The sequence below is a fragment of the Diceros bicornis genome, chromosome 13 (assembly GCF_020826845.1).
Source record: "Diceros bicornis minor isolate mBicDic1 chromosome 13, mDicBic1.mat.cur, whole genome shotgun sequence".
Taxonomy (NCBI): Eukaryota; Metazoa; Chordata; class Mammalia; order Perissodactyla; family Rhinocerotidae; genus Diceros; species Diceros bicornis.
The window spans coordinates 11,115,257-11,129,019 of NC_080752.1; the positions used below are offsets into that span (position 1 = coordinate 11,115,257).

At 34.7% G+C, this 13,763-nt stretch overlaps 1 protein-coding gene across 5 annotated transcripts in view; it reads right to left on the reverse strand.

Annotated features, from left to right (window-relative positions):
- Window positions 1-13,763, reverse strand: part of SPATA6 (spermatogenesis associated 6) — a 138,745-nt gene that overhangs the window by 37,244 nt on the left and 87,738 nt on the right. For 3 of the 5 annotated variants that reach the window (XM_058552359.1, XM_058552355.1, XM_058552354.1), the window contains one exon: window positions 11,140-11,239. In XM_058552359.1, the coding sequence (XP_058408342.1) occupies window positions 11,140-11,239 (100 nt within the window). The remainder of the gene's footprint in view (window positions 1-11,139; window positions 11,240-13,763) is intronic. The other 2 variants (XM_058552357.1, XM_058552356.1) reach the window with 1 other exon arrangement.

A 13,763-nucleotide genomic window follows, 5' to 3' on the forward strand; every position in this document is an offset into this window, starting at 1 on the left:
AGTAGCATGAAGCAAAAAATAAATAAAAGACAAAAATAGAATCCCGTCACACAAAGAATGTTTGGAAATCTAGCAATACACTTTTAAATAACCCAAAGGTAAAAGAAAAAATTACATTGGAAATTAGAAAATATTTTGAACCAAATGGTAGTGAAAATATGACATTAAAACTTATGAGATCCAGCTAATACATTGCTTAGAAGGAAATCTATAACCTTAAATACAAGTATATAGTAGGAGAAAGCCTAAACATTAATGTGAATGGTCACCAAAAGTTTGTAAGAGAAAGAACAGCAAATTAATTCCAAAGGAAGGAAACGATATAGAGCAAAAACTAATAATGTAGGAAAAAATATACAACAGAGCCAATAAACCAAAAGTTGGTTTTTCAGAGGGAAAAAAGCAATAAATCTCACAAATCCCTGACTGTAGTAAGTCAGGAAGACTGACTTCTCAGTTGAATTTCCATTTTATTACCACCACAGATAAGTGACTTAAAAAAAAAAAAGAAGAGCAAACATTTATTAAACACTTTCTATATGCCAGTGTCATTTTAAGTATGTTGCATATAGCAACTCTATCAATACAACAAACCTGTGAGGAAACTGTAGCACAGAGAAGTAACTTGTCTAACAGACAGGTTCCAGACAGAGCCTTCGTAAAACAGCACATAGTCCAGTAGCCGGCACATGGTAGCTATTTAGTAAATGTTAGCTAAATTTATTAATCAACTTCAAAATATCAAAATCTAAACCATAATATCCCCTGGCAAATCACATACCCTTCAATTTATTCTTTCATTATATTCTTTTGGCAAGCCTCACCCCGAATTCTTACTCTTCTCCCAAGCCAACTACTTAATGCTATCAAATTCATTTCCTTAAAGAAAAACACTGATCATACACTTAAACATCTCAGTTCCTATTTTTTAAAGGAGAGGTGGCCAACTAGCAGTATACGTGCTTTGTTTGGCCCACAAAATGTGTTATGTTTTTAATTTAAATTAAAGGCAACAGATTTATATAAAAATCAGTACTTTTAAAAATAATTGGAAGATCTGGCAACACTGCGCCTGAATTCCCTTAGGGCAGCACTTAACCAGAGCTGAACAGCCGCTGTCTCCTCCAGGGAGGCTGTAGACTTTCTCTATTGGTCACAGTACTCCATACCTACCCCAATGCCTGAATGCATCTGACTTCATGACTCCTGCATTCCAGGACCAAGTCTAAACTTCTTATCCTGTTTTTCCATGATCTGCCCCAACAAGAACCTTCTGCTTTAACAGGATCATTCCTCACAATTTCCAGAATGAGTTTTATCTAGAAACATGAACTTCTGGACAGGATAGACTGATAAGATTAAGTCACATTCTCTTATTTCTGCCAAAAGGCACCAGAACCTGGGGTTTAGATGTGATAGCAAAAGGCCTGGGGTCTTTGTTAAGTGTGATCTTTCATTTTTTTGAATAAATATGTAAATCAAAATGTTGAGTGTTTGCTCCTTTTTCAACTGGGTTTTATTTTCAACAAGAGTCTTTCCTGATCACTGACTTCCATTAGCTTGTTTGAGATGGGTTCTCTTCATTTTTTAATGATCATCAAATTTCTGACATAGCATGTTTTACTCTCCTCCGTACTAGTCAAATATTTAATGATCCATAGAGGACTTTTTCACCGTCCCAGAAGAGGTTGATATTTAAATACATTTTTTGTGAAATAAAAAAACCCTTTTTATACTTTTAAAAGTTCTCTGTGAAGTAATTTAAAAAACCCACATCTGATGTTTATATTTAAGATGGTATACTTTTGCCTATGGGTATCCTTCAAGTAGGACTGACATGGACTTCGGTCTGACCTGTGCCCAGCTAGTGTGTTTCAGTGTACAGTTCACAATGTCTACCTCTGGTACGTCACTGTTCATTTATTTCTGTTTCTGAACATGTATTGCATCCATAGATCTTATGCTTGCATGTTTTTACATGTTTATGTGTGCATATTATTGGGCTTCTGTGTATCAGACTGCACTCTGTGTGTTTTTCTCTGTAGAGCTTAGTCGTTAAGATCAAAGAGCATTAATCTGGATTCAAATCTTGGCTCCAATCATCTTAAGTAGCTATATGACCTTATACAAGTCATTTAACTTTTCTGAGCCTCAGTTCCTCATCTTTAAAATAGCACTTCTTAATAGTACTTTGTAAGATTTTTGTGAGGATAAAATGGAATAATACATGCACAGTGCCTGGCCTGTCGTGAACATTTAATAAAGTTATCATTTCTATGTATTCAATTTCAGTTTTTCTCTGGAAGAACAATGGCATTTCCTACTTATGCTTTTTATCTTATTCTTAATCATATGCTGTGCCACACTGTTTTTTTAATCTTTCATATTCACTTTTGGTTTATTAAATAATCACTGGATTATATAAGTTCCTTATGGGCAGGAAATTTGATTTCATGAAAATATCCCCAGTGCTTTGCATAGTGCCAGGGACAGAGCATGCAGATATTTGATGAAAAATGTTCAATATATACTATATGAATGAACATAGGTGGAAAAATATGACTAATTTTTAAGAGCTTGTGTTCAGGCTGCTTTGTAATGTAAACCAATTTAAGATATTGAGATTAGTGCCCAGTATAAGCCAACAGGAGCAACCTTACACTGCCTTCCATTCAAGAAAGTGAGGCCAGGGTCAAATATAAATTAAGGTTATTAAAAGAAGTGATGTTAAGGTCTTTCACTTCCGAGTAGGAAGGAGCAGTTTGCGTGTAGATATTTATTTATACATGTGTACATATGTATATGTATATTATTTGGTTTTGTTTAAAGGCATTAGAAAGCTGCTTAAACAATAGAACTAGTGGTGCCAAGATTCCTGAGAGGAGAGGTGAGCTAACAGGCTGCAGCTGCTTTTTTCCTGGGGGCATTTATGGATTCTGAGAACAGAACAAAACGTTGCAAATCTATGCTTTGTCACAGGTCCACCGCTGGAGGACAAAGAAACCAGCAGGGTTTTGGCAGTCTTACCATGCTAGACGGACAAAATAAAAAATCTGAGAGGCCAAATGCCAATGAGACAAGATGGGTGCAAAACTAAGCTGATTGTTCCCTCAAGATACTTGCAGGATGTCTGAAACTGTGCAGGGAGAAGGGACAAAAAGCTAAGCAAAAAGCCTCTGCAAATCAGAAGGACTTTCTGCTGTTTGTCTGAGAAGATAAGAATTAAGGGGCCTGTAATCACAACTCTCAGTTAAAAGCCCAAAGGGCTGAAATTAAGAACTCAATAGTTTAACTTCTTTATTTTTGAGTATTTAGATTTAGAAAAAGCTGCAAAGATATGTATACAGGAACTTCACCCTTCACCCAGGTTCTCTTAACCTTAACATATTATATAACCATGGCACATTTTGTAAAACTAAGAAATTAATTCAATACAGGATATACCATATTGCATTTAGTCAACATTCCTCCTTAGTCTCCTCCAATCTGTGACAAGTTTCTGTCCTTCCTGTTTCTCATGACCGTGACAGTTTGGAAGAGTACTGGGCAGGTATTTTGTAGAAAGTTTCTCAATTTGGTTTTGTCTGATGTATTCTCATGTTTAGACTAAGGTTATGGGTTTGGGGGATAACATCACAGAGAAGCGCCCTGCACATCACCTGATATCAAGGGATCATGACATCAACGTGAGTATCCCTCATGACGTCAACCGTGATCTCTTCGTTAAGATAGTCTATGCCACATTTCTTCATCTAAGTTACTTTTCTCCTTTCCATGCTCTATTCATTAGACACAAATCACTAAGTCCAGCCCACACTTAAGGGCAGAGGAATTAAGTTCCACCTCCTGGATGGGGCAATATCCACAATTATTATTTAGAATTCCTCTGTAAGAAAGATTTGTCCATTGTCACCGTTAGTCATTCATTGTTTCACTTATATAAGTATGGACTCATGGATGTTTATTTTATTCTTTGGTTATAATCCAATACTAATCCTATTTATTTTGTTGCTCAAATTATTCCAGAAATGGCCATTGGAGGCTCATTCAGGTTGGCTCCTGTGTCCTTTTGATACGCCCCTATTCCCCTCACCCCCCTTTTTTGAACAATTCCTCACTTTCCTCACTACAAGATGTTCCATGCTAACCTAGTGTTTTCCCTACCCCGTCCCCTCCCTAGAGTCAGCCATTGTTCCAAGAGCCCAAGTAACTTTTATTGAAAACAGGTATTTAGAAATATCTAATGGGTATTAGATCTGGGAGCTGGGTGTGCTTGTTGCTATTGGGTTGTTGCTCCTTCTAGGTTCTTGTGGAAGACAAAGCTAGGAAATATGTGTGTAAACTAACTCATGTGTACACTTATAGCTATATTTCTGAATCAACCTACCTGTATATATATTAAAATAAACATGAATTAAAACTGTTATCTTAGACTCTAATCCAACATCATAGGGTTTATTCTAGCCATTACCTACCTCGTATCTTTGTAACTTCTTTTTATGACAATGAGAAACCTGGTAGTCTTTACCCACAACTTATTTACTTATTTGTCCAGCTCTCATACACATGTTTAGTATTTTCAGAATTGCTAACCCATGTCCTTGTATGAACACATTTATCTACTAGATCAGGGGTTGACAAACTACAGCTCCCAGGGTGATTCAGGCCCTTGGCCTGTGTTGCATGGCCTGATAGCTAAGAGCAATTTTTACATCTTCAAATGACCGGGGGGAAAAAGACAAAGAATATTTCATGAAAATTCATGTGAAAACTCCATGAAATTCATATTTTAGTGCACGTGGATAAAGTTTTATTGGAACACAGACAATGTCCGTTTGTGTACATATTGTCTATGACTGCTCTTGTGCTACAGAAGCAGAACTGAGTAGCTGTGACAGGGACCCTACGGCACAAAAAAACAAAAATATTTACTATCTGGCGTTTTCTAGAAAAAAAGTTTGCTAACCCTGAACAAGAGTATAGTGATTATGTAGTTCTTTTTGTCTTTAGCCTTATAGTATCCAACCACAATACCATATTCCAAAGTTATTTAGGTAAGCTAATTTAAAGATACGTCTTACATTTTTAACACTGTTAGCTTCATTTATTATAATCTGCATTAAATCCTCAGAAGACCCAACATCATGCTTGATATTTTTTCTTTTAATTTTCATACAGTAAAGTTAACTCTTTCTGATGTACATTTCTAGGAGTTTTGACAAATGCATAAAGTCATATATCATCCACTCCAGTATCCCAATCAGTTCTATCACCCTAAACCTCCCCGGTGAGGCTATTCTCTTTGTAGTTAACTACTTCTGCATCCCCTAATCTTTGCTATTTTAACAATATCTTATAAATAAAATCATAAAATAGGTAGCTTTGGTTTTCTGGCTTCTTTCATTTAGCAAACTGAATGTAAGATTCATCATGTTGTAGCATGAATTAATAGCTCATTCTTTTTTATTGCTGAATTACATTCCATTACATGGCTGTACCATAGTTTGTTCACCCTCCATCACCGAAGAGCATCTTGGCTGGTTTGACGATGGTGAATAAAGTTTGTATAAACATTTGTGTACAGGTTTTTGTGTGAACATATGTTTTCAATTCACTTGGGTATATACCTAAGAGTAGGATTGCTGAGTTGTATGATAATTGCATGTTTAACTGTGTATACAAAACTGCCAACTGTCTTCAAAAGTGGCTGTATCATTAGGCATTCCCACCAGCATTGAATGAGAATTCCTGTTGCTCCATAACCTTGACAGCATATGCAACTTTCAGGGTTTTTTTGGGGGGAAGGGGGTGTGTTTTTGTTTAACAATTCTAATAGGTGTGTAGTGGTATCTCACTGTGGCTTAAATTTGCATTTCTTTAACGACTTTTGAGCATCTTTTCATACATTTATTGGGTGAAATCTCTGTTCAGATCTTTTGCCCATTTGTAATTGGGCTATTTATTTTCTTATTGTTGTGTTTGAAGAGTTTTTTTTGTTTATTTCTGGATACAAGTCCTTAATCATATATGTGATTTGCAAATATTTTCATCCAGACTGTGGCTTGTCTTTCTATTCTCTTAACAGTGTCTTTCACAGAGCAAAAGTTTTTAATTTTAATGAAGTTTGATTTATCAATTTTTTTCTTTTATGGATTGTGTGCTTGGTGTCATATATAAAGTCATTTCCAATTATAAATGAAATGGATTTTATACTATGTTTTAGGTCTATGATCTATTTTGAATTATGTGTCAAGGAGGGTTTTCTTTCATTTTATCCAGAACCATGTGTTGAAAGATAAAAAATAAGCATCAAGATACATATGAGATACAGTCTAAAGATCTTACATAAGTGTAATTGGAAGTTCCAGAGAGAGAGTAAAGAGATATTCGGGCAGAAGCAATGTTTGAAGAAAGAATGACTATGGGTTTTCCAAAACTGATGAAAGCTATCAACCAAAAAATTTAAGAAGCTCTGCAAACTTAACATAGAATTAATCCAAAAAAACTACATCTAGCTATATCATAGTAATATTACTAAACACAAAGTTGAAAAGCCAATCTTAAATGCAACAGAGGAGGAAAACCCCACATTACTTCAAAGGAATAACAGCTGACTTTTCATCAGACACAAAAGAAGCCGGAAGACAATGGAACGGCTTCTTTAAAATGCCAAAGGAAAAAACCAGCAACCTAGAATTTTATATCCAGTAAAACCATCCTAAATAAAAGTAAAACCAGGATGCTTTCAAACAAACAAAATCAGAATTCAAAGCCAGGAGAATGACATAAAGTATTAGAGAATTTTTCAGGCAGAAAGAAAATGACTATAGAATCCAGATGGGAACATAAAATTGCAGGAAAGAATGAAGAATAATAGAAAGTGTAAATATGTGAGTAAAATGAATAAACATTACTATACAAACAAAATTAATTCTTGTTTGTTTTATATATGTAGAATTAAAATGCATGATAATAGGTATGCAAAAAAGGAGGCAGGTTAGAAAGAGTTAAATGTTTTTAGGTCACAATATTATTAGGGAGGTCAACAGAGAAATAATTTGTCATGTATACATGTTGAAATCTCTAGGGAAACCAATAACGGTAAAAAAATGAATAACAAATTAATAAAAAGGAAATGGATTATAAAATATACTTATTAATCCAAACAAAAGCTGCATCAATCTACATAAAAATTCTAGATTTTCATTCTTTTTTTTTTTTAATTTTTATTTATTTATTTTCCCCTCAAAGCCCCAGTAGATAGTTGTATGTCATAGCTGCACATCCTTCTAGTTGCTGTATGTGGGACACAGCCTCAGCATGGCCGGAGAAGTGGTGCATCGGTGCGTGCCAGGGATCCGAACCCGGGCTGCCAGCAGGGGAGCGCACGCACTTAACTGCTAAGCCACAGGGCTGGCCCTAGATTTTCATTCTTAAAAAAAAAAATCTTCATGTGCTACTCACAAGATATGCACTTTAGGTATAAGGATAAAAAGCAATGGATGGAAAAATATACACTATGCATATACTAGCCAAAAGCCACTATAAGTATACTAATATCAGACAAAACATACTGTAAAACAAGGATATTACTAGAGATAAAGAGAGACATTTCATAATAAAACGTTCATATCATAGTCTGAAATCTGTATCCAAACAAGGACATTACTTCAAAACATATAAAATAAAATTAACAGAACTAGAAAGAAAAACAGACCTGTCCACAATCATGAGACTTGAACCTTTCTTGAAACATGACACTTATCTAACACTATATAGAGAAAAATAATTCCAACTGGATCATACATTAAAATATGACAGAAAACAAAAAGCCTTTAGAAGAAAACATAGGAGAAAGTCTGGAAGCAGACAAAAATTCTAAAAATGCTAATCAAAAAAGTAAAAATGATAAATTGGATTCATTAGACTTAAGAACTTCTTGAACAACAAAAGACCCTGAATAACCAAAGTAATCCTGAGAAAAAAGAACAAAGCTGGAGGTATCATACTCCCTGATTTCAAAATATACTACAAAGCTATAGTAAACAAAACAGCATGGTGCTGGCAGAAAACCAGACACAGAGATTAATGGAATAGAACTGAGAGCTCAGACATAAACCCACATATCTATGGACAGCTAATTGTCGACAAAGGAGCCAAGAACATACAATAGAGAAAGGCAAGTCTCTTCAATAAATGGTGTTGGGAAAACTGGACAGCCACAGCCACATGCAAAAGAATGAAGTAGACCATTATCTTACACCATACACAAAAATTAACTCAAAATGGATTAAAGACTTGAATGAAGTCCTGAGACCATAAAACTCACAGTATGCTCTTCAACATTGGTCTCAGCAGTATCTTTCTGAATATCACGTTTCCTCAGGCAAGGGAAATAAAAGAAAAAATGAACAAATGGACTACAGCAAACTAAAAAGCTTCCCCATAGCAAGAAAACCATCAACAAAACAAAAAAAACAACCCACTAACTGGGAGAAAATATTTGCAAATTATATATCCAAAAAGGGGTTAATTTCCAAAATATATAAAGAACTCATACAACTCAACAACACAAAAACAACCCAATCAAAAAATAGGAGGAGTATATGAACAGATATTTTTCCAAAGAATATACACAGATGGCCAACAGGCACCTAAAAAGATGCTCAACATCACTAATTATTAGGAAAATGCAAATCAAAACTACAATGAGAGATCACCTCATGCCCATCAGAATGGCTATTATTAAAAAGGCAAAAAACAAGTATTAGAGAGGATATGGAGAAAAGGAAAACCTCGTACCCTGCTGTGGGAATGTAAATTGGTGCAGCCACTATGGAAAACAGTATGGACATTCCTCCAAAAATTAAAAACAGAAATACCATATGATCCAGCTATTCCACTTCTGGGTATTTACCCAAAGAACACAAAAATACTAATTTGAAAAGATATATGCACTTCTATGTTCATGGCGGCATTATTCACAATAGCCAAGACTTGGAAGCAACCTAAGTGCTCACTGACGGATGAATGGATAAAAAAAGACGTAGTGTTTTTGGGATACTACATCTTCGGGATGTAGTGAGGGATACCACCCAGTGGGGATACTACTCAGCCATAAAAAAGATGAAATCTTGCCATTTGCGACAACATGGATGGACCTTGAGGGTATTATGCTAAGCAAAATAAGTCAGATGGAGAAAGACAAATACCATATGATTTCACTCATAGGTGAAGGATAAACAAATAAACACATAGATACAGAGAACAGACTGGTGTTTACCAGAGGGGAAGGGGGTGGGGGGGGAGGAAAGGTGTAAAGGGGCACATGTGTACAGTGATGGTTGGCAACACCTGACATTTATAAAATGTTATAAACCAATGTTACATCAACAAAAATCTTAAAAATTAAAAAGAAAGAACTTCTTTTCATCAAAACATACCATTAAGAGAATGAAAGCGCAAGGCACAGAGTGGGAAAAGAAAACTGTAAAACATATATCTGACTAAGAACTCATATCAAGAATCTATATGGAACTCCTAACAAATCAAAAAAGAAAAGGATACAATCCAGTAAAAAAATGGTCAAATGACTTGAACACTCACAAAAGAAGATATTCAACTCGCCAATAAACATATTTACTAGTCCTCAGGAAAAAGTAAATTAAAGCCATTATGTGTTAAACTACATTTTTAAAAATGCCAAAATGAAAATATACACCAGCACACATGCACACAATCTATCAAGTAGTAGTGAGACAGTGGAACAAGTAGAACTCACACACACTGGTAGTGGGAATGTAAACTATTAAAAATCACTTGGAAAATTCTTTGGCAGTGTCTACCAAAACTGAATGTATACATACTCTATGACTGAGCAATTCCACTGGTAGCTACATACCCAAATAAAATGTATACAATGTTACCTGAGGATTTTACCTGAGGATAGCACAAGCTGCTCATAGCAGCTCTATAAAAGCCCAAACTAGAAACAACCCAGATGTGCATCAACAGAGGAATGAATAAATCAATGGCAGTATTTCCACACAATGAAATACCATACAGCACAAGAGCGCAGAACTATATAACAAGATGTCTGTACTACAAAAATGTCTGAATTGCAAAAATAAAGTGAAACAGGTAAAAAAAAAAAAGGAATAGACACTGTACAATGTCATTTATATAAAGATCAAAACACGCAATCCTAATCTTGCTATTAGAAGTTAGGATAATGTTTACCCTTGGAGTCGCTGGGAGGAAATAGGAGGGGCTAATGCAGAGCTGATAATGTTTTGGTTCTTGATCTGGTAGATAATTTACACAAGTCTGTCGATTTTACTATCAATCATGAAGCTGTTACTTATGATTTGTGCATTTTCTATAGCATATTGTACTTTGAAACAAGTTTAATTTAAAAACAGTACGCATATAGAAACTTAAAACGGTACAAACTGATGCCAATGTCACATAATCCAGTTATATCCCCAGGACCAAGCTTAGTGCCCAACATGACTCAGGATAAATAATTGTTCTTAAACTAACGACTGAAACAAGATATCAAACACAAAAAGAACATACTGTAATTATTTCCCAGCTGTCATTCATGTATATGTTTATTTGCCTTATATCAAAAATATTCTCATATTGATGTTCTCTAATATTAAACCTGATAAACTTGACCTGCTCCTTCCTTTTTTAAATATTTAATTAACATAAAAATCAGCTGGGAAGCTTCTTCAAAATACATATTTCTCACCCCTTCTCTCATTTTACCATTTAGCAGCAAATCTATTTGCAGAAAATGCAATTGCTTTATACTGGGCCACAAAACAAGAGTTCCCATATTTTGAAGGCTGTGAAAAAATTATCATAGAGTCACTACTTACTGACTCCTTCTGAGGTAATTATCACTAACACTGTTTATAGTGCAGATGATCTGTGGCAAACATTTTGCATAATGACTCAGGTCAGGCAGGAAGTTAGATATGTTCTCTTTAGCAAAACCATCCACTTCCATCTAATAGAGGTGGTACCTTTTCTTTTCCTTCCCAGTGATAAAATGCTTCAAGCTTTAAGCATCTTGGGTGGTTTTTATGCCCAATTATAAAAAGGCTTCAAGAGAAAATTTTAGAAACTAACATATAAATGTCTTTGATGAGCCTGATGTGATTTCAAGACATTTTTTACCCGGTCATGGATCTCATCGCAGTTTGAAGGTGAACACCAATCAGAATGAAATCTGTAGGCATAAAAAACAAAGGTGACTTGTAGCCAGAGGGAGAGAAAAATAAATCTTTCCGAATGCCAGACAGAAAGCCATCTTTTTTCTTATCCCTATGTGACAACATACAAAGATTAGAATAACACATTTTCTTCCTTTGACCAAGGATGAGAGGCAGATATAAATCATGTACTGATTCTCAGCTGCAGCATTAAGTCCTCACAACATGTTCAACAAATAGTCTTAATAACAAAGTTTGACACGCTTCTGGGAGAGCATATCTATACATGTGACTGCTGTAATTTCCATACATAATTCTTTAGAGCTTCATCTTTATATAGATTTTCATATTAGAACCATAATTTCATGTATAGTGCCTTTAAAATTAATTCTTATTTTCCAGTAATTTAATCATACTCTCTCAAACTATGTGCAAGAAATTCTTTCTGCATACAGAAAAATAAAACTAACGTTACAAAATGAAACAAAATGTTTATAATAGATGAAAATATTGTTTAGAATCCAACAATGTTCTTATTCCTTCAGAATAAAGGGGAACATAAAAATCAAATGATCCTGTCTCAGCACAGATGATATCACTTCTCTAGCCTCTGTTATAAGTGTACTTCTAAAAAAAATAAATATTGAAAAATAGGAAAGAAAAATATGACGTATTAGAGACTGAGTGTTGCAATTAAAGATGTCAAAGAAGAAATAAAACAACCATTCCTCTTTCTCATACCTTTCCCAGATTCAAAACTGGCATTAGCATAAGTAAGCTACTTTGTTTTATACACATAATAATGAAAATTTCCAGACCCATCTGATTATAATGCATCTATACGAAGTGTTAGTAATAATGCCTTTATAAAGGAATGAATACTAAAACGCTAATATGCTGCTTAAAAGTTTGTCTTTTATCTCCCAGTTTGTCCTTAGAAACTTACAATTTTATGTTTACACAAAGTATTAACTATTAATAGGATAAATGATTTACATAATCTGTTTTAAAGAATGCAATCAATATGGGATGATCAACTAACTATATCTAAATTTTAACCTCCTACATTTGTAAAAGGAAGTGTTACTGAATCTATGCTAATAGATTGGCAGACTTTGTTATTTGTTACATATGTAACACATCTTGAAAATCTGAGATCCAAATAGGCAGCTCCAAGAGGATCTCTTCAATGACACTAGGAGAGGATCCACTAGTCTGTGCTGTGGTATAAGGAATGACTGCCTAACATTCTAATTCCGTTTATAAAAATCAAACAAAACCTTAAGCATGATTAAAAGAATACCAGCTCCTTTTTAATTAGATTTGCTAGTATTTCTTAGTCTAATTTTAGTAATAACTCTACAGGCTAATACAAATTATGCCATAATATTAATATTTATACTTTGAGGAGAAAACTGCTTCTGAAATGTAATACTTATAATCAAAATTGAAACCATTTTATGCTGTGCTAACTCTATTGGAGGTATTTTTTAAATGAGCTTAAAGCAAAAAGCACCTTCACTATATGAAGAAATTCATTTGTTTAGAGTCACCGATAAAGTTTTCGAAAGTCTGTTTATTCATATACATGATTAAGGAGTCAGCAATTTACAGCACTCTTAGAGGAAAACATTAAATTTTAATGAATATTTACCCAGATAAACTATAGCTGTATGTTCTCTCATGCTCCCAATTTTGCCTGGGAAATACAATCTACATTTACATCAGTTTAAATTGTTTATTGATTCCGATAGATTATATAAACACCCTGTAAGTTTATTGCTCAGTGACCAGAGATCAGAGCCAGATCAGAGAATGTCTTATATTTAAGACATTCTTGTGGTACTGGGGCTGGCCCGGTGGCACAGCAGTTAAGTGCCGTGCTCCGCTGCGGCAGCCCGGGGTTCACAGGCCCGGATTCTGGGCGCGCATCAACGCACGGCTTGTCAGGCCATGCTGTGGCAGCATCCCACATAAAGTAGAGGAAGATGGGCACGGATGTTAGCCAGGGCCAATCTTCTTCAGCAAAAATAGAGGAGGATTGGCAACAGATGTTAGCTCAGGGCTGATCTTCCTCACAAACACACACAAAATAAATAAATAAACAAAGATGTGCTACTGACTATGCTAAAACAAACAAAATGTTTCTGCTCCTAGTAATATATCTTAAAGACATTTTATTTTCCTTTATAGATAAAATCGAGATCTTTTTTAGAAAATATTCTCAAAGTAGGGGTGTTCTATCCTAGTGAAAGTAAAAAAGTCTATTTACCCTAGAGAGTACCCCAATGAAATTTTATTAATTTGAGATAAATTCAAAACTGAATTGCCATTATATTCTTTTAATTTAAAAAATACTTCAACCTTCCTCAAGTCATGGGTAAAATAGGTAATGTTTAATATTAGAATCACTCATTTCCTTCTAGCAAAGAACTTATCCACATCTACTATCCAGCATCAAAATAAACGTGTAAATGCCGCTATCTACTCTAAGTCATCCCCTCTATGAAAAAGGGACAGGTGACTCGGCTATCCTCAACA